Here is a 24,309-nt window from a genome sequence, read left to right as displayed (position 1 = left end):
CCTCCCACAGTGAAAAAACTGAATTTCACTGCTTGCTCTGCCCTCATATTAAGCCTCACATTGAAGTGTTTTACCAGTGTCTTTTCAGGACAACCAGGGCTTCAAGTAGAAAAAACATTTTGACATAAATACTTGCATCCATGTGTTTTATTGACAAATGTCAATGCACAAATAAGGTCCGGTAAGCAAAAAACAAATAAATGAATTTATAAGAATGCTGTAAGTACAGAAATAGTTTGCTCATTGGGAAATTAATATCCAATTAGTCAGTGAAAATTGTGTGGAGTTTAGAGTTTGTGACAGAAACTATAGGAGCTTATTACAGTATTAAAAGACTATGTCCTGGGATTTCCAATTATCTTCTATGTAGAAGAACCTCTTGCTCTCTAACGACTAGCGTCAGCTTTTAATAGATGGTCATAATAGTTTTGTAGCTCAAACCGTTCGGACTTTACACACGTTTTTGTGAGAAGAACCATTTTTCGGGATCCACCCTTGTCTCAAACACCACTCTACCTCAACCCCCGTTAATCACACAGACTAATGCAACAACCCAGCTGTTGTAGGTCAGACAATGTTTAAAAAGGGGTTAGAAGTCCAAAACACGCCAGCGATAGTACTGACTTCGTCCTAAATTACTGTAGTATGATTTCAAGGGAAATTATGGGAATGATCCAGCCTGAAACTCTAATTCATTTTACTCAGTCAAGCTGTGACTTGCACATCGGAACAGGCTTCCAGTTTAGTCCAGTAAAGACAAATAAAATCTTTGTTTCAGTTCATTAAAAAAATCTACCTCCGAAATATTGTTGATTGTAACATATTACAGTTGATACAAAAAAAATAAAAAACACATTCAACCTAACATTGATCCCAAATCAAGCTCAAGTACCAGAACAATGTATATAGTCTGCACAAAATAACATTCCAAAACCACCACGCCCAAGCGGGAGGTCTGTTTACAAAATAATTAAGTTAAAAAGGTGCACTATGCAGAAATCGCTCCACCATTTCCTGTTTGCTAAAATTAGAATAGTTCGCCTAATTTCAGTTTGTGACAAAACAAACAGTCATTGTGTAGAGAATCATTGTACCATCTAAGTCGTTGTGAAATATATTTTCCATAACCAAAAATATTGTATATTCAGCTGTTTGAAGCTGGTGTACAAAACCAAAAGAAGCCAAAACAAAACTTCAGAACGGGAAGCATAGAAATAGCACACATAGAACAGATCTACTGCTTCTTATACTGCTTTCAATAGGAATTAAATAGCTCACATTTCTATGTGAACTTGGTCAGGTCGCCCAAATAGTTACATATTGTAGCTTTAAAGATTCTACACATACGATTTATTTTTTGTATTGTAATTTCAGAAAATGTCCATAAAATATCTGTCGCTAGTGTTTCACAGTATTATCTTACCAGCTAGTGTTGTGATATTTCTCCCACCAGAACGGCATCTGTTGTTAAAATAGGAAAGCTGTTCTGACTAATCTAGTGGAAATTGCTTATTTCCTAGTTTCTCAAATTCAACACTGTTCGCTCAATTTATGTGCGAAAACAAGCATTGAATAGTGTTGGGAATCATTGTACCATCTAAATCGTTGCAAAATATATTTTCAATAACAAAAAATAAAAATATATATATATTTTATTTTTACAGCTGTTTGAAGCTGGTGGACCAAAACTGAAACCAACTTGTTTACAACCCAAAGGACATCCAGTCAACTTGACAACTGTGGGAATAATTGGCATCAACATGTGCCATCATCCCTGTGGAATGCTTGACACCTTGTAGAGTCCATGACCCGACTAAATGAGGCTGTTCTGAGGGCAAAAGGGAGGGTGCAACTCAATATTAGGAAGGTGTTTGTTTTGTACACAGTGTATTATGGACATTTTCTGAAATTACAATGCAACATTTTTATAAAATCCTATGAGTAACACCTTTAATTAAAAAATAACCATAATCAAGAGCACTCTATCACTCACACCACATCCTCAAAACCAAACACAATTGACATTTTAAAACACATTCACACACACAGCATTGTAATGCTCTCCCATGGTACACACCTAATAAACTTTAGAAGTTTGACATAAACCCAGACTAAACCTAATCCTGACCAAGATTAGCCTTAATCGTTGTCCAGGAAACGGCCCCGGGAGTGATGCTCTGTCTGGTTGTCCAGGAAACCGCCCAGGGAGTGATGCTCTCTCTGGTTGTCCAGGAAACCGCCCCGGGAGTGATGCTCTGTCTGGTTGTCCAGGAAACCGCCCCGGGAGTGATGCTCTGTCTGGTTGTCTGGCACACCTAGTCCCACACTAAAAGACCCAGGTATGGGACTGAACCAAACTAGTGATATATACTCCAACCCAAAGACCAAGCCAAACTACCACCTCTATAGCACTGCTAGGTGAGACCGGAGGGTCCTGAGAGATCCAGGAGGTTTAGGTTGCTCCACCGCAGTACACTTACTCACACACACATGGGGCACTGCAACACTGATAAAAGGCCACAGGCTTGGGGAGCAATGGGTTGGCCAGTGAGCACACAGTTCCAGCCCACATAGTTCCGTCTCCAGTTCAGTTGGCCCCACTGGTGCCAGGCCCAGACTGTTGAGCAGCGGGTGGGATGTCGTAAGGACAGAGGTTTTCTCCAGTGTTATGTGGCAGTGTCTCCAGTGATGAAGGGCACCTTGTACTCTGAGTCCAACACACTCTGCATCTCCAGCTCAGAGCTGTCCCCCAGAGTTCCAGTGCCTCTCCCCCGGCCCCCGCGGGAGCCCCGCGTCCCCCTGCCACGCCGACACAGTCCCCTAAAGTCCAGGTTGGCCAGGGTCACCTCCAGGGTGTAGTACAGGGACCAGAAGAGAGCAAAGCAGCCCAGCAGTAGCAGAGACTACACAGAGACATGGTGATGAGTGAGGGGAGGGAATTACAAAATTAGGCATATTTATTTTGTGTGAGTGTGTGTAACATACCTTGAGGCTCTTGGAGGTGAACGGGCTGACCGTCTCAGAGGGGATGTCCATGCCTGCAGGACAGGGCAGGGAGAAACTGCTGTCCAGATACTGCCCCCCCATAGCCTCCTCCACTACACTGTCAATCAAAACACACAACCAAATCAATGCTCACATCCACTAAGGGAGCACCAATGACAAAACATCCCTTCCCTTTAAAAATAGAGCATCCAGAAACGCATAATAAATATAATTATACATATTTTCTATTTATATTAACGCAGGCTGCTGTTTTAACAGTGATGTGTCTCCTGACCTCTGTCTCTCCTTGACCTCTTCGAAGGACAGAGAGGAGCCGTACAGAGTGAGCTTCCAGTGCTTCAGAGAGCCCAGGGTCAACCCAGGGTCTTCTAAAAGAAAGAAAGGGACAAGGACAGAGAGGGGGGGGGGAGATGATGACTGAGCAGCAGAGAGCTCATACTGTAGCCAGGGTCATGTAGTAGTCAGTGGCAAACAGGTGAATGACAGAGACAAAGACTGGTCCTTACTGTGGTCAGAGACTTGCAGCCTGTACTGGCCCTCGGCTCTCTCCCCCCAGCAGCGCACAGTGGAGAACGTCCAGTCTGAGTAACCAGAGGTATCCCTGGAGTAACACACAAAAGGACAGAGGCAAGGATATCATATTTTGTGCAATGTTTTTTTTAGAGTAAGTGAATAAAATGTAAAACTAAAATCAGTGTGTACATGCACTACATGACCAAAAGTATGTGGACACCTTCTCATTGAACATCTCATTCCAAATTCATGGCCATTAATATAGAGTTGGTTCCCCTTTGCTGCTATAACAGCCTCTACTTTTCTGGGAAGGCTTTCCACTAGATGTTGGAAGGGACACCGCTGCAGGGACTTCTGAAAAATAGAGTACTAGGTAGTGTGTACTGGTGCTCGACCAGTCGGCGAAAGCCAACATCACCCACGACAGAAAACGGTTGATTGTCAAGAGCAATGAATTCCATTATCTTGGCTTTAATGGATTTCGCCTTTGAGTTGTCTCGCTGAAATGTTCTTACTCTTTCAAATGACTGCTCGACTTGTTGACTGCTCGATCCACACAGCAGACATTGTGGGCTAGGTGAGGAATGCTGTGTTGCACGTGTAGCGCTAAATGTTACGTGGCGTCATTACGTCATCTACCTACGTTATATTAGGTATGCACGTCAGCTTTGACATCGGTTTTTCACATCGGCGTAAAACTAGACATCAGGCCGATGCCGTCATTTGTAGCTAATATCGGCCGATTCCGATATGTTCACCGAGTTTTCGTGCATCCCTAGTTATTACTGCACTGTTGGAGCTGGAAACAAGCATTTCGCTGCACCTGCAATAACATTATACAAATCTATGTACGTGACTAATAAGCTTTTCATTCGATTTGTGTGCGTGCGCAAACTCACATGTCAAGAGTACGGCGCGCCCCGATGAGTGAGGTCATGCCACTGGGGCAGAGTAGTACAATCTCCACGTTGCCACGGCGAGTATGGACCATCGTCAAGGTGACAGACACATGCTCCAAGGTCTGCATCCCGGACTGCCTGAGGTCAGCTGCAGTGACTGGGGTGAGAGGAGCACAGAGATCCTAATGAATGACTATATGTCTTTCTATAAGAATGGCAGAGCGAGGGGAAGTGCAGAGGAGCCAATGAAAACAACATATAAACAGTGAAGGGTCGGCTGTGGCCACACGTGATTGACCTTTACTCTGGTTGCCCATAGGTCAAATCTTAATTTAAGGCCATCTAAGGCCATTCCATTTAGTGTGAAACTGTATCTCCCAATAAGATCTTTGTATATGAGTCTGTCCCAGACACATGCAATCTTGTTTTCGCCTCTGTTCAAGATCATGTATCACTGTCCTCATGTTTAATTGAACGTTGTTGAAAGTGTCATCAGTCTCCTATTACCCAGTGTCTGTAATGATCCATGTCTTCTTCATTCAGAATGACTATATATTGTTTTAGCAATTGTATCAGGTGCCTGTTGGGACATTCAATTACATTTTCGGAACTTGACTGCTGTCTGAATGGTCTCCTTTTACACCCAAATCTCCCCCCGAAGCCTTTAACAGTGTCACTACACCATCCACTGTGCAATGGCTCTCTTGCTGATATTCTACTGCCAATTCTTGAGAGGACATCTGGTACTCACAAGTAGAGTAAAATGTTCACGCCCCCCCCGCCCCCAGAGGAATACAATATGTCTCAGTCGTAGAACATGCAAAGAGCAGACAGACTTGTAGTCCCTCACAGTGGAGCCTCCGTTTCGCTCTGGATTCCTGACCTGCAGCAGCAGCGTACTGTAATTCACTGGCATTTCCTCACCCCCTGTTTGCTAATGGGCCTTAATGCTCCATTACCATCTAGGGAAAAACACTTCCCCAGGCCAAGGAAGGAGAGCTAGAGGGAGGGATATACAAAGGTGTGGAGGAAGAGAGACTGGTGGTGAAGGGGTGCAGAGAGAGGGGCAGAGTGTATAGGGGTAGAGCAGGATGGATGGAGGGAGGGGGGAAAGTATGGACTCTTCCTGGAGTCCAATCATCTTCCAAACATACAGGACTGGTAAGAGTTCCTCAGAGACCCTCCCACACAGTGACCTTTAATGAGAATCTCACTCCTCATCCACATAATCACGACTGGTGTGTCTTAAGAGTGTGTTACTGCCTTTTCATACACGTTTCATATTAAATGATGCACAAACTTGTTGCAAACCAAATGCTCCAAGCTCTGAAATGATAGAATCTTTTTCACCAACATGGAGGTCTGCATAATCAACTCAATGACGCTAAATCAACACAACGGCTATGCTTTGCTTCTATTGTTCTCTCCCTCTCCGACACACGGGAAGATTAATAAACCAGAGATTGTATCTGCATCCCAAGTGGTCCCCTAGATATTTGCATGACGTTTGATCAGAGCCTTATGAGCCCGGGTCAGACTTCGTGCACTATCAGAACAGAGTGCCATTTAGGATGCAGAGGTTTTAATCAGCGCTGGCCCGGCGTGCACCCCTTACATTCCTCTCCTGACAAACATCTTAACACGATTTTAACAGCAGCTTTTCTTTTCAACAACAACACGCGCCTATCGTTTGGGAATCCAACGTTTGGGACTGAACACTCTAGTCTTCCCTTTTCACATGGGAAGGAAATAGTGATCATACTAACCACTGGACCTTAAGCTAATGGACCGGCCAAAACACATAGCAACAAGGACAACAAATAGCCTAGCGATGGAGTAGTTTAACATAACAACCTGCTTCATGTATCGTTGGGAATAACCAAAACTAGCTTACTTTTCAATGAGCGGAAATATAATTTCCATGTATAAATACAAAGTCGATTTACATCTCGAATTTCATTCATTCTAAACGCATGTCTCACTTGGACTAAAACATTTAGCCTTTGTCAACAACTCCTCCTCTGCTTTGTCCTTAGAAACCCTAGTCACGTGAGACTGTACAGACACACACACGGCTGTGCAGCAGCAGGGAAACAGTGCTTCTGGCTCTGCTGCTGACCACAGAACAGGCAACACACAGGCTGCATACGCTGGGCTAGGAGGGAAGAAGAGAGAGGGAGGGAGGAATACAGACATCTCTGCTGTGACACTGTGTGTGTGTCAGAGAGGGAGAGAGCGGGAACGTAGGGATGTGTTCTCTCCTCCATAGTTTAGTCAGTGTACCCAGTGACAGAGAGACTCTGAAGAACATTGCCTAATAAGGGCAGACTGCTGATTGCCTGTTGGGAGGGTCTCTCTGGAGAGCACTGGCAGAGAGAAGAGAAACTGCAAATATTCAGACTCGCTTGCATGCTCATTCTCACTCTCTCACACACAAACTCTACCAACCATTCCAGGTTAGGTTGAGTTGATCCGGATAGGCTGGGATAAGCTCCTCCTCCTTCAGCACTGGGCTCTGATAGGACACTAGGAACGGCACCATCTCCCACACCTGATTAATACACACGCACAAAACAAAAAACTTTCACATGTATACCCTCAGTCTATTTTAAATGAGCAGAATATTGAATTAGCTGAAAGAAAATCCCTACCACTCCTAACGGTGTCAGTAGTGTAGTTGGTAAAGCTTGACATTAATGTGCTTCTGAGACATTAGGAAGGGAGTGGGTGAGGTGGAGAAGTACCTTGGCAGCGTTGACCAGCCGCCAGGCGTTGAGCAGGCCGAAGCCGTGCTGGTGACTGTGGTGGAAGCCCGCTCCATTGATTTTCCAGTCCCCTTGCACATCATACTACAGACACACACACAATTAGGAACTGTATGTGCTTGTGTAGCAGTGATTCATTATACAGTACATAAAGGGGAGTCATACAGTGAGGTCCAAAATGATATTGGCTCAGTGACTGTTTTGTTCTTTTGGCTCTGTACTCCAGCACTCTGGATTTGAAATGATACCAGACTGTCAGCTTTCATTGGAGGGCATTTTCATCCATATCAGGTGAACCGTTTAGAAACCAGAGCACTGTTTGGACATAATCCTACCATTTTAGGGGACCAAAAGTATTGGGACAAATATCATACCCCCCAAAAATGCTAACCTCCACTGTTATTATAACGGGGAGAGGTTAGTATGTCAATGTCCCAATACTTTTAGAGCTCACTGTATGTCTACATGACTGTGAAGTGTGCATGTAGGTGGTGATGTCACTCTGTTGTCATGTATATTGTACCTGTGTGGCTGTGTAGGTGGTGACGTCACTCTGTTGTCATGTAGATTGTACCTGTGTGTCTGTGTAGGTGGTGATGCCACTCTGTTGTCATGTATATTGTACCTGTGTGGCTGTGTAGGTGGTGACGTCACTCTGTTGTCATGTATATTGTACCTGTGTGGCTGTGTAGGTGGTGATGCCACTCTGTTGTCATGTATATTGTACCTGTGTGGCTGTGTAGGTGGTGATGTCACCCTGTTGTCATGTATATTGTACCTGTGTGGCTGTGTAGGTGGTGATGTCACTCTGTTGTCATGTAGATTGTACCTGTGTAGGTGGTGATGTCACTCTGTTGTCATGTAGATTGTACCTGTGTGTCTGTGTAGGTGGTGACATCACTCGGTTGTCATGTATATCGTACCTGTGTGGCTGTGTAGGTGGTGACGTCAATCTGTTGTCATGTAGATTGTACCTGTGTGTCTGTATGTGGTGATGCCACTCTGTTGTCATGTAGATTGTACCTGTGTGGCTGTGTAGGTGGTGACGTCAATCTGTTGTCATGTAGATTGTACCTGTGTGTCTGTATGTGGTGATGTCACTATGTTGTCATGTAGATTGTACCTGTGTAGGTGGTGATGTCACTCTGTTGTCATGTATATTGTACCTGTGTGGCTGTGTAGGTGGTGATGTCACTCTGTTGTCATGTATATTGTACCTGTGTGGCTGTGTAGGTGGTGACGTCACTCTGTTGTCATGTAGATTGTACCTGTGTGTCTGTATGTGGTGATGCCACTCTGTTGTCATTTAGATTGTACCTGTGTAGGTGGTGATGTCACTCTGTTGTCATGTATATTGTACCTGTGTAGGTGGTGATGTCACTCTGTTGTCATGTAGATTGTACCTGTGTGGCTGTGTAGGTGGTGATGTCACTCTGTTGTCATGTAGATTGTACCTGTGTAGGTGGTGATGTCACTCTGTTGTCATGTAGATTGTACCTGTGTGGCTGTGTAGGTGGTGATGTCACTCTGTTGTCATGTAGATTGTACCTGTGTAGGTGGTGATGTCACTCTGTTGTCATGTAGATTGTACCTGTGTGGCTGTGTAGGTGGTGATGTCACTCTGTTGTCATGTAGATTGTACCTGTGTAGGTGGTGATGTCACTCTGTTGTCATGTAGATTGTACCTGTGTGGCTGTGTAGGTGATGACGTGCTGCACGTCTCTCCAGGTGAGACAGGGCCGGACCTGCAGCATCAGAGCCACCATTCCAGCCGCCAGGGGTGCCGCCGCCGAGGTGCCCGTGTGCCCGTCAGTACAGCCCGTGCCCTGCTGCAGTGACCAGTCTGACGTCACCTACACACACAGAGACAGAATAGTCATAAACATGTATGCAGACAAAACACTCTCACACTATTACAAACAGCCAATGGTAAGGAGCTATGCGACGACTAGGGAGGAAAATAAAACATGGAGAGAGTTGGAGGGTCTTAAGGTGGAGGAAAAGTAGAGAAGTGCTAAAACAGACAGACAGGAAGTGGTGAAGGAGGGAGAGAGATTGATAGGAATACAGGGACAGGGAGACAGCAGGGAGAAAAAGGCTGATGATGGGAGTCACTGATAAACATGATCTCTGCCGGGGGGGGGGGGGGGGGTTGGGGGTAACAGATAAAGATGCAATTTTCTCCCTTCACATGTATTTCTACCGGCTCTATAGACACTGTTTCAGCCTTACTGAATGATCACTGACATGCTCAAGCATTTCAGACCTGCATACTAGCATAGATCCCACAGCCCTTCCAATGGAGAGTAACTACTATGGTTGCGTCCCAAACGAGAGCCTATTCCCTATTGGACTTCAGTGGGAAATACCCTGGATAGTCATGGGCTCAATATTTGACGTAAACAAAGAGAGAAGAACGTACGAGCTCTGTGATGTGTGTACTTTTGGGTTAGAGTATAGGGTGTATTGTTGCATATGTACTAGCTCATGAGCATAATATGCCTGACAATGGTATGTACTGAGGTGCGCAGCATTCAAATGACCTGTATACACGTTTATATGAATGCAGCTGCCACTGTATTGAAGCCATTGGATGCAGTTTATCATAGAGCTATGCGCTTTATTATGGGCAATAGGTTCAGTACACATCATTTCATTTTGCATCAGAAAGTAGCCTGGCCCTGTTTGAAGATCGATGCATTGCTCTCTTTTCGTCTATAAAGCCCTGTTGCATAAACTTCCGCCATACCTTGTCTCATTGTTAACCTACAGACGTACGAGCGGGACCTTTTCACTGAAGAGGCCGGCGCAGAGGAAGGTTCCGGCCTAGGAGCTGGGTTGGACGTACGGTGTCCAGTCCCGCTCCAGGGCAGGAACCTTCCTCTGCGCCGGTGCCCAGTCCAGGCACGGCGTCCAGTCTAGCACCATGGCAGCACCATGGCAGGAGCCTTCCTGCCAAAGGGGACCTTTTCACTGAAGATTGTGTCGGTTTCTTATGATTGTGTTTGGCTTTTCGTGTACGATAATGTGTATATGAATGTGTAGTTTAATGTGTTTATTGTATTGTGCATGGTGGTGCTATACAGGCCTCACCTGGAAAAAGAGACCTTGGTCTCAGCATCGACTCCCTGTCAAAATAATATAAAATATATAATGCACTATAAAAAAGGAAAGAAATCGGGAGCCATTTGGGACGCAGAATTGCAGTACAGATCCAAACAGTGCCGTCTAAACAGCCCGTCTTCCCGAGGAGTAAGGGACCTCTCTGGAGCGTTGGTGACACAGACATACAGCTAGGGGTGTTTGATCATAGGTGACGACAGGCCTGGTCGGACAGCGAGGGGAGAGAGTCTGACAGGAACACGACATGCGGCCTCTCTGCTGTAGAGGGGAAAGGGACGGAGGAAGAATCCACAGACATACAGTGGGGCAAAAAAGTATTTAGTCAGCCACCAATTGTGCAAGTTCTCCCACTTAAAAAGATGAGAGGCCTGTAATTTTCATCATAGGTACACTTCAACTATGACAGACAAAATGAGAAGAAAAAAAATCCAGAAAATCACATTGTAGGATTTTTTATGAATTTATTTGCAAATTATGGTGGAAAATATATATTTGGTCAATAACAAAAGTTTCTCAATACTTTGTTATATACCCTTTGTTGGCAATGACAGAGGTCAAACGTTTTCTGTAAGTCTTCACAAGGTTTCCACACACTGTTGCTGGTATTTTGTCCCATTCCTCCATGCAGATCTCCTCTAGAGCAGTGATGTTGTGGGGCTGTTGCTGGGCAACACGGACTTTCAACTCCCTCCAAATATTTTCTATGGGGTTGAGATCTAGAGACTGGCTAGGCCACTCCAGGACCTTGAAATGCTTCTTACAAAGCCACTCCTTCGTTGCCCGGGCGGTGTGTTTGGGATCATTGTCATGCTGAAAGACCCAGCCACATTTCATCTTCAATGCCCTTGCTGATGGAAGGAGGTTTTCACTCAAAATCTCACGATACATGGCCCCATTCATTCTTTCCTTTACACGGATCAGTCGTCCTGGTCCCTTTGCAGAAAAACAGCCCCAAAGCATGATGTTTCCACCCCCATGCTTCACAGTAGGTATGGTGTTCTTTGGATGCAACTCAGCATTCTTTGTCCTCCAAACACGACGAGTTGAGTTTTTACCAAAAAGTTCTATTTTGGTTTCATCTGACCATATGACATTCTCCCAATCTTCTTCTGGATCATCCAAATGCTCTCTAGCAAACTTCAGACGGGCCTGGAAATGTACTGGCTTAAGCAGGGGGACACGTCTGGCACTGCAGGATTTGAGTCCCTGGCGGCGTAGTGTGTTACTGATGGTAGGCTTTGTTACTTTGGTCCCAGCTCTCTGCAGGTCATTCACTAGGTCCCCCTGTGTGGTTCTGGGATTTTTGCTCACCGTTCTTGTGATCATTTTGACCCCACGGGGTGAGATCTTGCGTGGAGCCCCAGATCGAGGGAGATTATCAGTGGTCTTGTATGTCTTCCATTTCCTAATAATTGCTCCCACAGTTGATTTCTTCAAACCAAGCTGCTTACCTATTGCAGATTCAGTCTTCCCAGCCTGGTGCAGGTCTACAATTTTGTTTCTGGTGTCCTTTGACAGCTCTTTGGTCTTGGCCATAGTGGAGTTTGGAGTGTGACTGTGAGGTTGTGGACAGGTGTCTTTTATACTGATAACAAGTTCAAACAGGTGCCATTAATACAGGTAACGAGTGGAGGACAGAGGAGCCTCTTAAAGAAGAAGTTACAGGTCTGTGAGAGCCAGAAATCTTGCTTGTTTGTAGGTGACCAAATACTTATTTTCCACCATAATTTGCAAATAAATTCATTAAAAATCCTACAATGTGATTTTCTGGATTTCTTTTCTCATTTTGTCTGTCATAGTTTAAGTGTACCTATGATGAAAATTACAGGCCTCTCTCATCTTTTTAAGTGGGAGAACTTGCACAATTGGTGGCTGACTAAATACTTTTTTGCCCCACTGTATGTCAACTAGAATGCCTTCTCTAATTTAAAGCAAAGCCATGAAAGCACAGAGCAGAGGAGAGAGCTCACAGAATGCAGCACTGCTCAACATCAAATGGGACCCATGTGTTGTGAATGTGATGAGGGAATGGTGCATAGCAGTGGTGGCACTGCAGCATAGCACATGGCAGCTAGAGGCAGTTGGGATGGTGGGTGGATACAGTGGCTGTATCCCAAATGTCACCCTGTTGCGTATATAGCGCACTACTGGTCAAAAGAAGTGTACTATATAGGGAATAGGGTGCCGTGTGGGATACACACAGTATGTGCAGAGCACTCGTGCGACAGGGTAGAAGAGCTAGAGCCTAGCCCTAAAACCACTTGGCCTGGTGTTAAGTGGTGGATTTGGCTTTTCAGGAAGTCACGGATGCCAGTTGAGAGTCTGATGGTTTTAACCCGGGGCTTACATCACCCGGCCAAACCATGTTACCCAGGAGATGGCAACAAACAGCAGCAAACAGAGTTTTTCCTTACAGATCTCCTCTCTAGCTTCCTAAAACCCTCTCCTTTGCCCTCGCTCAAAACGCAGCATCACATGATGCAAAATGCAGCATACTGACTGTACTTTGAAAGTTATGTATCTTGAAAACTTAATTGCTGACATGCAAAACGTTCTGGGACTATATCAACAATGGACTAAGCACCCAAAAGATCGTTTTTGGGCGGTTTTCCTTTAACTCACTAGCCATCAGTGTCCTCTCTGCTTCATTCAAAGATGTCTGATTGGCACAGTATCATCTGTCAATATGCCACTGTCTAACTTTCACATCAATCGATGTCTTAAGGGGCAAGGAACAACAAATCTTTGTAAGGGGGATTCCATCGGTACCATGGTGCAGTTCCCCGCAGGAGAGAATGCAGTCCGGACCAAACACAGGAAAAGAACCAGAGGTGCGCAGTATTACTGGCTGTTTGACAGAGCATTTGATGAATTGCACAAAGTACTTTAACTTGGTATCGCTGAAACATTCTGTGAGTAGCAGCGATTGATTGCATCTAATGCGGATTAGGGGAGAGGGGAGGGGGCTATACCCGGGGATATAGGCTATGGAATATAGTTAGTGACGAAATTAAGTTAGTGATGAAGTTTGGGACACACAAGTTATGCTTCTTGACATTTGGCGACGTGAAACCAAACGGACCAAATGCTTCACAGTAGGTATGGTGTTCTTTGGATGCAACTCAGCATTCTTTGTCCTCCAAACACGACGAGTTGAGTTTTTACCAAAAAGTTCTATTTTGGTTTCATCTGACCATATGACATTCTCCCAATCTTCTTCTGGATCATCCAAATGCTCTCTAGCAAACTTCAGACGGGCCTGGAAATGTACTGGCTTAAGCAGGGGGACACGTCTGGCACTGCAGGATTTGAGTCCCTGGCGGCGTAGTGTGTTACTGATGGTAGGCTTTGTTACTTTGGTCCCAGCTCTCTGCAGGTCATTCACTAGGTCCCCCTGTGTGGTTCTGGGATTTTTGCTCACCGTTCTTGTGATCATTTTGACCCCACGGGGTGAGATCTTGCGTGGAGCCCCAGATCGAGGGAGATTATCAGTGGTCTTGTATGTCTTCCATTTCCTAATAATTGCTCCCACAGTTGATTTCTTCAAACCAAGCTGCTTACCTATTGCAGATTCAGTCTTCCCAGCCTGGTGCAGGTCTACAATTTTGTTTCTGGTGAAACCAAACGGACCAAATGAAAAAAATACAACATATAATCGAACTCTGATTCGAACTATAACTCAGAACTGTGTGATAACGCCCTAAATGGTGTGTGTGTTTGTTACTAGTACAGACTCACAATACTGCGTAGCGTTCTGCCTCCACTGCTGAATGTGACAGCCAACATGGAGGCACACTCCTCAGCATAGAAGGGCATCTTCCCTTCCTCATTTACTGCTCCTACAAGAGACACACACACAATTAGAAAACACTCACCACCACACACAGAGACAGACAACATTGCTCCTATTCACTTACCAATGGTAACAGTGTAGATTGAGTTCGCATAGCCATCGTAGTTGCAGTTGTCCTCGTACTGGCCTCCGTTGCCACTGGCGACGACAAAGATACTGCCGAAGCCCCTTCTGCCAGCAATCACTCCGTGCTGCAGCGCCGCCTACATGCAAAACAAGGAAACATTCGCTTCAGTCACACCTAGTAACTTCTTGTAGACTTATACAGCCAACCAGAGTATATAGTAACATTTTTAAATGGTTAACAATGGTCCTCATTGGTGAGCAGCATTCTCAGGCCTAGTCATACCTGAATATTCAATATTGAGTATACAAAACACATGCTCTTTCCATTATATAGACTAACCAGGTGAAAGTTATGATCCCTTACTGCTGTCACTTGTTAAATCCACTTCAAATCAGTGTAGATAAAGGGGAGGAGACCTTTTAAGCCTTGAGTTATTGATCGTGCATGGGTGCCATTCAGGGCGTGAATGGGTAAGACAAAAGATTTATGTGCTTTTGAACGGGGTACGGTAGTAGGTGCCAGGCGCACTAGTTTATGTCAAGATTTGCAACGCTGCTGGGGCTTTTCACGCTCAACAGTTTCCTGTGTGTATCAAAAATGGTCCACCGGGCCTCCTGAGTGGCGCAGCGGTCTAAGGCACTGCATCGCAGTGCTAGAGGTGTCACTACAGATCCGGGTTTGATCCCGGGCTGTGTCACAGCCGGCCGCGACCGGGAGACCCATGAGGTGGCGCACAATTGGCCCAGCGTCGTCTGGGTTGGAGGAGGGTTTGGCCGGCCGGGATGTCCTTGTCCCATCGGGCTCTAGCGACTCCTGTAGCGGGCCGGGCGCATGCACGTTGACACGGTCGCCAGTTAGACGGTGTTTCCTCTGACAAATTGGTGCGGCTGGATTCCAGGTTAGGTGAGCAGTGTGTCAAGAAGCAGTGCGGCTTGGCAGGAACGTGTTTCGGGGGACGCGTGGCTCTCGACCTTCGCCTATCCGTACGAGAATTGCAGCAATGGGACAAGACAAACTACCAATTGGATATCACAAAATTGGGGAGAAAGAGTACCCCTCTTTCCACCAACAAAAGGACATCCAGCCAACTTGACAACTGTGGGAAGCATTGGAGTCAACATGGGCCAGCGTCCCTGTGGAATGCTTTCGACACCTTATAGAGTCCATGCCCCAACGAGGCTGTTCTGATGGCAAAAGGGGGTGCAACTCAATAATAGGAAGGTGTTTCTAATATTTGGTATGCTCAGTGTATGTCACTATAATCCTATAACTATATGATCACTATGTGTGTATACCTCCATTCTTAGGTTTGTGAAAAGCTGGAAGCCGCAGCTAGCATGAATTTCTATTAGACCATGAGGACTGGCTGAGGGGATTTGGTAGTTCTGATTCATTTCCACAGTGCCTGCCAAAGCCATTCAGAGAGTGAGGAACACCTAGGCAACGAACATGACCAGAAAAAGCCAGACACTCTGTCTCGATTCAGAATGTGTGTGTGTGTATATGTGTGAGAGACGTTCTCTCTCTCTTTTTTTTGGTCTCATAAGACACAAACTGTGCCCTGTAGAGTGCAACAGTATACTGCCCTCTGCTGGTACAGAAGAGTGGTGCAAAAATGCATTCTCATAATGCATTTCTATAAAGAGACCAGGACTGGCAATATGTGTTAGAAATGGGTTGTGTGTAGTAACGTATGTTGTATCCAAACCAACCTTGCCCAAGGGGTGTGGTCCATCAACAGTGCGGCCATCATCATCAGGACCCCAACTGAGGAGGAAAGGGAAGAGGAGAGAACAGTCGAGTCAGACACATTTTTCCTACAGCCACTGAATAGCAGCAGGGGGAGGGAATCTAGAGCGAGAAGGGAATATCTTTATAACTATGCTTAGAGCGGTGGTTGGCTGTATATTATGCTTAGTAGTTTGCTTTACGCCGAGATTATAAGCAAACCAAGCATGTTCAGAGTCCTGTGAGGCTGAGCTGCTCGCTGTTGTACCTGCAGCTGTAGATGTCGTTGATCTGGTAGTGCTTGTTGAAAGCCACCGCCTCCATACTGTCTGTGAGCGGACCATCCAGGACTCTGATACCTGAACAGACAAAACATGACGTGAAGAAAGGACTTCAAAACATAAAGAATCTCATAGCACCATCTACATAACTAGGGCCATGAGATTTTTCTCAGCACCAGACCAGACCAAGGTTTTATTCACTAGGGGCCTGATTCAGACTTAGGAAATGTATGCCTTTCCTACACATTTTGATTTCAGCACGTGGTATTCAGACTTACCTTATGCAGGTGCGCAACGAGCTCTTTGGGAGAGGCATATTATTCGCACTGAATACATTTAATTAAACTGCTGAAAACCCTCCCACTTGCTGGCCAACATATTTCCTCATGGAGTTCTCAGTCAATGGGGTTTTCAGTACATTTATCTAAAGCCATCCATTTAAATTCGGTGTACCTTTAATTTGAATTCTTGACTGACAATATAATATATAGAGAGAATGGGTTCAGAATACTAGGGATAGATAAAAGAAAGACATTAAATATATGCATATTTGTCTCCATTTCCACAACAAATGGTTGATTTTAAAATACTCTAATCTTGTAGATAATTTAGGGTTAGGAAAGTATTTATAAAATCATGGTCTGGAGCCTTTACGCACATAATATATATATGAATGAAAAATACAGTGGTTTGATTCATCCTCAAAGTTGAATTGTGCAAGCCATAAAATATTGGAAGGTGAGAAAAGTGCACAATAGGGGTTGAACAATAGTCCTATAAATCTACCCTACTAATCATGGAACTGTATGATAACGATCCAGTCGTCGTGAACTGTGCACCAGGCTGTGGTATGAGTTCCATAACGATTCAAATAGGCCAGGGTTTCCCAAGCTCGGTGCTCAGGACCCCAAGGGGTGTACCTTTTGGTTTTTGACCTAGCACTACACAGCTGATTCAAATAATGAACGAATGAGCAAGCTTTGATCATTTTAATCAGCTGTGTAGTGCTAGGCAAAAACCAAAACGTACACCCCTTGTCCCGAAGACCGAGTTTGGGAAACCCTGAAATAGGCTAACATGTCCCAAATTATTGCACAACGTTAGCCTAATATGTTCCACACTTTCTCGCAATCCTCAGAAACAAATACACGGACGTGACAGAGGAAAGAAAGGTAAACGGAACGGAATGATGCAAAATGTAGACTACAAATTGAAGAAGACTGACACTAAAGTGACTGCTATAAAATGTATGTGGGAATTACTGACGGTGGCTACCGATAGTGGCTAATATTTTAGCTTGATACAAATAAAAGAAAAACCTGTGCTTATAATTAAAACATTCTAGAGCGCATACAGTACATCAACTCAGTAGGTTTGGTGATACAGAAGCCTATAGCTCCGGTCTCCATTTCATTCCTGCAAATTTTGAGGACATACAATAAAATTCTGAATAATGGCACAGCTATTTATAGCCTACTTCAGTGTATACAGTGCTTTCGGAAAGTATTCAGACCCCTTGACTTTTACCACATTTTGTTACGTTACAGCCTTATTCTAAAATGAATGAAAAAATTTAAAAAATCCTCATCTACTACACACAATACCCTATAATGACAAAGCGAAAACAGGGTTTTAGAAATTGTTGCAAATTTATTAAATATAAAAAACAGAAATACCTTATTTACATAGGTATTCAGACCCTTTGCTATGAGACTCGAAATTGAGCTCACGTGCATTCTGTTTCCATTGATCATCCTTGAGATGTTTCTACAACTTGACTGGAGTCCACCTCTGGTAAATTCAATTGATTGGACATGATTTGGAAAGGCACACACCTGTCTATATAAGGTCCCACAGTTGACAGGGCATGTAAAATGTATCAACTTCTACATTACCATACATGGAGAAGGGTGTTATATCTATCGGAAATAGTAGATGTTTTTCCACTTTGAACCGACAGGTGCTCGACCTTATTCATGGCTTCCTTGCGCGTTAAGGTGGTGGAGTTATGAGGGAATTAAGTCAAGGTCAGAATACGACGTACACCTCTGCCACCTCAATTTCTATGATATCCACCCCAAACGTTTAGCTGCCTGTCACATGCGTTTCCTGATGCTCAAGTTCAAGATCAGAATACTCGTTTAGAGAAAAGTGCATAAAAAGTGAATAAAGTTCCATTTATGTGCACGTAACTTGGGTCTGAATTCCCCTCTAGGCACAAAACTAAAGAAAACAGACAAACAGGGAGGGATTACATGATCTTGTCCAATAAGCAGCACAAATGTTAATTTTCCGTGCAAACCTATTTGCTACGGTGTGCACTAATGAACACAACCCTGGAAAAACTTCTGCCAGTCACCATAACCAAGCTTTCCAAACACACAACGTACCTGCCACTTTACTGCCATAGGCCACGCCCACAGCACAGAAGCTGTTGTTGGAAACGGCGGCGATCTCCCCGGCGCAGCGCGTGCCGTGGTGGTTGTCACTGAGGGCGTCCGGGTGGGGCATGGGGTCCGGGTCGTTGGAGTTCAAGTCATAACTGCCCTCTGGACTCTAAAGGGACAGAATGAAGCACGACCACATTCGTATTTGTGAGAATGTGAATTTGGAAAAAAAACATACTAGATGATGACATGATAGAAAGAAAGTCACTAGTTATACTCCCAAATATTTTATGCGTATTGCAACCAACGTTTCGGCACAGTGCTTTTTTCAGGGCACTGAACCCTAACACTGAAGAAGGCAATGCATGCGGGAACGTTGGTTGCGATACCCATGAAATATTTGGGAGCATAATTAGTGTGCTACTTACTTTCTTTTTATAGTTTACTATCCGTTAGTCAGAACCTCTACAAAATATTTTGGGGTGTGTGTCATCTAATGCTTTTTAACAGCAAAAAGCTAAAAAGGAAATAGACCTAGACGTAGCCAGCATGAAACTCACATAGTTTGGCTGAATATCCTGGAGGGTGTGCTGAACCCCATCATCCACGACCACCACTGTCACCCCTGTCCCTGTGATGTTGCGCTCCCATACACCAGTCACATTGATGTCCATGCCCTCCCTGACATCGTTATGCTGCGGGTGGGTGGAGAGGAGGAGGAAGAAAGCGTGGATGGAGGAGGAGAAGAGCGGGGAAGTGACAAAGGTTCGAGTCCAAGACAATGTTTACAAATTAGGAATGAAAATAAACGTGGCATATAGCCGACTCAGTTCAAAAAGTACTGTGCATTCTTACAGATCTGAATCGTCTATAGGCTATAAGTGTGCAGTAAGTAGATCTAAATGTTGCTTAGCTATTAAACAGTTCTGAAGAGATAATAAAAGACAAATTAGGCCCAATTCTCACCAGGTGCCACTGTAAGGGGTATCTGGGGTCGTTGAAGGCCATTGCCCTCTTGGAGCGGCTTAGGACCTGCTCTTGGGAGTGCCAGAGCACATGAGGGTGGGCTGCCAGCACGTCCCCCGGTCTGCCCTCCTCCTCGGGGCCGGCACAGAGCAGGTAGTGGCCCTCCAGCTGCCCTATCTGGCCCCTGTTCTCCAGGCCAGCCTGCTCAGCCACCATGCTGGCCAGCTCGTGCAGGGTGGAGCCGTCAGCCTCCAGCAGCTCTGAGTCTGTGTGCAACCGGACGGCCCAGGACTGGCCCGGCCCACAGGAGGGTGGAGGAGCCGCGGGAGGGGCGGACGTGTGGAGGTTATGAACAGTCAGACAGAGCATAGGGGTCAGGCCCAGGAGGAGCAGGAACAAGGGGGGTGAACCCATGGCAACACAGGCAGGTGCTCAACGCAAGTTCTGCTCTGCCTCCACATTAGGACCTGCAGCCTGAGGAGACACAGTGTGGTGAGGAAGAGTAGAGAAGGTAGCTGAACACACAGAAGAGAGATGGCTCCACTACAGTGTGGTATTCAAAAGGCAGTAGCAATATTTCACAACAACAGCCCAGTTCTCATATTCAACAGCCCTCAAAGTAACACATTGGTACACACCCTTCATTGGCACACTGTTCATATCAGACCTCCAGCCAATCACTGCACCATCCCTATATAACATTGTGCTGTTAATGACACTAACACTGGAGAGGCGGCAGGTACATGTTGTACCATATCCATGTGACACTATGATCCTGCTATTTATAGGCTAGTCTAACCACAGAATACAAGGACAACGCCATGTAGCATATGAATCAACTCAAGTTCTACAAAATGCCTAAGCCAACAACGCATATTTTGCCGAGTATTGACATGCCCTTTTTCTCTGTTAGGAAATAATAGGACTATAACCCGACTAAGGCAACCATGCGTGTTATTCATGTTACAGCACACACAGACTTGTGTCACCAATTCACACACATTGTGTTTTTTACTGGGTGTGGACAGAGGCCATTTCAACCCACTTGTACACAATCTGTCAAGCTTGTAAATTAAGATGTGTGAATTTAGCTACAAAGCAGAATAAGCTAGGCTACATCAACAAAGGGAAAGACTTGGGTTGTCATTTCTGGGTCGTTTGACCAGTTAAACCAGTTACTCAGCAGTAAATTAATTGAGTATGGATATCAATGTTGACAGATAATCACAAATTAAGAAAAACATGTTTGTTAGCTAACATTAACTATGTCATTTATGTGTTTGGCCTACTTCTACCAAACTAACTAGCTTACTCAACCTCTTATATCCCAATTCCAAAATACATGTAATCAACTTGACATAGCAGCTAGTAAGATGGCTAGATATCATACACCGATGTAAAACCCCAATATTGCTTGTTTCAAGAGTGTAGCCACCTGTACAGTATACGTAGGCTGGCTAGCTAGCTATAGTACTGTAGTTTGCTAACGTTACAGTCCTAGCTACAGTAAAGCAGTTTGGAAGCTCGTTTCATAACACGACAGCGACTGAAACACAGCTTACTGTATTGTTTTTATTCAACAGCTAGTTAGCTATGTAAATAGCCAGAGAAGTAGTTAGTGAATCTGATAATTACTAACGTTAGTTAGCGAGCTATAAACTGACAGTATGGCTCAATTGACATGCGGATGTTGTAGTCAGAGCTAGCCCACAACACGCAAGCAAGTATAGTACTATAATAACATGGCTAAATTTCATACTGATTTATGTATTTTACCTTTTCGTCGACGTCTTTATTGTACAGTTTATTTGTGGACAACAATTTCATTTACAATAGCTATTTCGCTGTCATCTGTCGTTTTCCGAAATGTTGTCACTTCCGCAACAACTTGGCCGTCTATAATTTGTTTCTCCACTTGGGGGAGATCTAGTCTTATTATGTGTACCAGTATGTTTAGCCGTTATTGCGTTCCTCGTCATGCTAAACATCTTTGGCACATGACACGGAGTACAAGCAGTGGAATGTTAGCTAAACATACTGGGACCCAGGTAAAAAGTAAGGTGAAATATAATAACCTTTTACAGATCGCTCACAGCTAGATAATCATAACTTCTAGGAATGTTGCTACATCAATTTTTTTAGTTGCTACATAAACTTTTTTACTTTTAAATTAATTATATATTCCCATGTATTCTTGAAAAATATAACTTAAGTTATTCTAATCATGATACTGCAGTATTTGGTCTTTCACTTAGAGACCTTGAGTATTTCCAACCTACATAAAATGTAACTGTCACGTCTACTCCCGCTCTTCCCCTCCGGCGTTCGACGTCGCAGGTATACTAACCACCGGTCTTGGGCTCATTATGCACACCTGGCATCAATCATTACACGCACCTGCACGTCATCATCAGGCACACCTGGACTCCATCACCTCACTTATTACCTCCCTTATATCTGGCACTACCTTAGGGTCTTTCTCCAGTCAGTATTGTTTATGTCTATATGCGACTTGTGATATTGTTTAATGTTCCATTTATTATTAAACTCACCACCTGCACTTGCTTCGACTCCCAGCGTATACGTTACAGAATACTGACTCCAACAATGGAAGCAGCAGGAAAATAAGAATATCTCCCAGACGGTGGACAAGCAGGGATACTTTCTACGTCAACGCCATGACCAGCTGGCACAACTGGGGACGGCTATGGAAGAGGCTCTTCACAGTGTGCAACGTCTCGAACATGCCCGGAAGGCGTTGTCGTCAACTAGCGGAGGATACTCTACAACCAGTTGAGCGAGCCCATTCAGCAACCCTCTCAGGTCAGCAATGCCCATTTGTCCCTCCTGGATAAATATGACAGTACCCCATCTAAAAGTCGTGGCTTCCTCCTTCAGTGCTCCCTCTAATTTACACTCCAGATGGGAGCACCAGCACCGAGAGGTCTAAGGTTGCCACAGTTATTTCTCTGCTGACTAGGTGGGTGTTGGAATGGGACACAACTGTGGGGGAGAGGAGCTAGATTCAAATGAGGGGTTCATGGCTCTGTTCAAGTGCATCTTCGATCATCCACACCTCCGGGGGGGAGGGCAGAGAGGGGGCTGAGCACTTACTTCAATTACGGCTGGGGGACCAGACGGCTGCTGAGTACACGCTCACCTTCTGGACAGTAGCCGCATCCAGTGGCTGGAATAAGCCGGCGCTTCGTACGCTATTCAGAAGAGGTCTGCGCGAGGAGGTCCAGATGGAACTGGCCTGTCGAGACAACAACCTCTCCTTGGACGCACTCATTGCGATGGCCGGCTGTCTGGACAATCTAATTCAGGAGCTTCAGTACTCTCATCGCTTCTCTCCCTCCCTCAGTGAACACTCGATCAGAGCCTGAACCCGTGGAGGTAAGGGGTCACACACCTCCCAGCGGTGGAGCAACACAGCTGGGGCTCTGTCTGTATTGTGGTCAAGGAGGGCACCAGCTCCAGCATTGTCCGGCACTTCCCAATTCGGGATCCACAAGAGCAGAGGGACAGTCACGTGATCTTCCACCTCCTGGGGCAGGAGTGAGTATTCCATCTTCATCACTTTCTGCTATGCTCTTTTTGGCATCATCACACTAGTTGACTGTCCCTCATGTACTGTGTCTACAGCATTAGTGGATTCCAGTGCCGCGGGGAACTTTATTGACCAGACCCTTGTCGCCTCTCTTAACATCTCATACCCACGATCCTTTCCTAGTTCAAGCCCTCAATAGTCGGCCATTAGGATCCTGAACCATCACCCAAACACTCACCCTCACCGTGGAGTCCATTCATCAGGAGAACATCACCAGTTCACAAGATCATCCTTGGCCTGGCTTGGCTTCAACGCCATATCCCCACCATCTCATGGTCGAGGATGAGAATCACAGACTGGTCACCTGAATGCCGGAGGACATGCTTCGCTTCCCCATCCCCTGTGGTTCCACGTCGGTTGAGGGTCCTATGGTTGCCCTTCAGCCCAACATCCCCGGAGGTTTACCAGGACTTGCGGGAGGTATTCTCCAAGACCCGCGCCACTTGTCTTCCTCCTCATCGCCCCTTGGACTGTGCCATTGACCTGCTGGCAGGGGCTGTGCCTCCGCGCAGACGCATCTACCCTCTGTCGGTGGCTTCTCCTTCTCCTGTCCACTTCTCCTGCGTCTGCAAGTTTCTTATTCGTGGCCAAGCAGGATTAGAGGACTCAATGAAATCACCACAAAGTACCATTACCCTCTCCCGTTGGTGCCGGCAGCTATAGAACAGCTCCTCGGGGCCCGGTTCTTTACCAAACTGGTCCTGCGGAGTGCATACAATCTCATCTGCATCCAGGAGAAGGACGAATGGAAGACTGCGTTCAGCACGATGTCTGGTCACTACGAGTACTTGGTGTTGCCATTTGGTTTAGCAATGCTCCGTCAGTGTTCTAGGCATTTGTTAACAAGGTGTTCGGGGACCTGCTCGGACGCCAGGTAGTCGTGTATATCGATGACATCCTGGTCTACTCGGCTACCCTGGAGGATCACACCACTCACGTCCGAGCAGTCCTGGAACGCCTCCTGGCTAACCACCTGTTCGTCAAGACTGAGAAGTGCCAATTTCATCAGAAGGTGGTCTCCTTCTTAGGCTACCAAATCAGCCTGCAGGGATTGAGGATGGACGACATGAAGGTAGATGTGGTCAGATCACGGCCAGTCCCAACCACCATA

The 24,309-nt window shown here is 45.4% G+C and overlaps 1 protein-coding gene across 2 annotated transcripts; it reads right to left on the bottom strand.

Moving 5' to 3' along the window:
- Nucleotides 1–132: 132 nt before the first annotated feature.
- On the bottom strand, nt 133–21,900 carry pcsk7 (proprotein convertase subtilisin/kexin type 7). 2 transcript variants are annotated; one of them, XM_071358234.1, is made up of 16 exons: nt 21,868–21,900; nt 19,589–20,062; nt 19,183–19,317; nt 18,626–18,791; nt 16,223–16,313; nt 15,939–15,993; nt 14,224–14,362; nt 14,045–14,145; nt 8,869–9,036; nt 7,163–7,267; nt 6,867–6,969; nt 4,419–4,575; nt 3,513–3,607; nt 3,281–3,374; nt 2,986–3,103; nt 133–2,903 (listed from the first exon to the last, which is right to left on the bottom strand). In XM_071358234.1, the coding sequence occupies exons 2-16, from the start codon at nt 20,000–20,002 to the stop codon at nt 2,667–2,669; spliced, it is 2,178 nt and encodes a 725-aa protein (XP_071214335.1). In that variant the 5' UTR covers nt 20,003–20,062; nt 21,868–21,900; the 3' UTR covers nt 133–2,666. The 2 variants fall into 2 exon arrangements, with proteins under 2 accessions (XP_071214335.1, XP_071214334.1); XM_071358233.1 differs by having other exon boundaries at nt 21,365–21,895.
- Between the last annotated feature and the right edge of the window lie 2,409 nt (nt 21,901–24,309).

This window comes from Salvelinus alpinus, chromosome 21 (assembly GCF_045679555.1).
Source record: "Salvelinus alpinus chromosome 21, SLU_Salpinus.1, whole genome shotgun sequence".
Lineage (NCBI taxonomy): Eukaryota > Metazoa > Chordata > Actinopteri > Salmoniformes > Salmonidae > Salvelinus > Salvelinus alpinus.
Note: the sequence above shows the minus strand (reverse complement) of the source record. Positions and strands in the feature narration are given on the sequence as shown.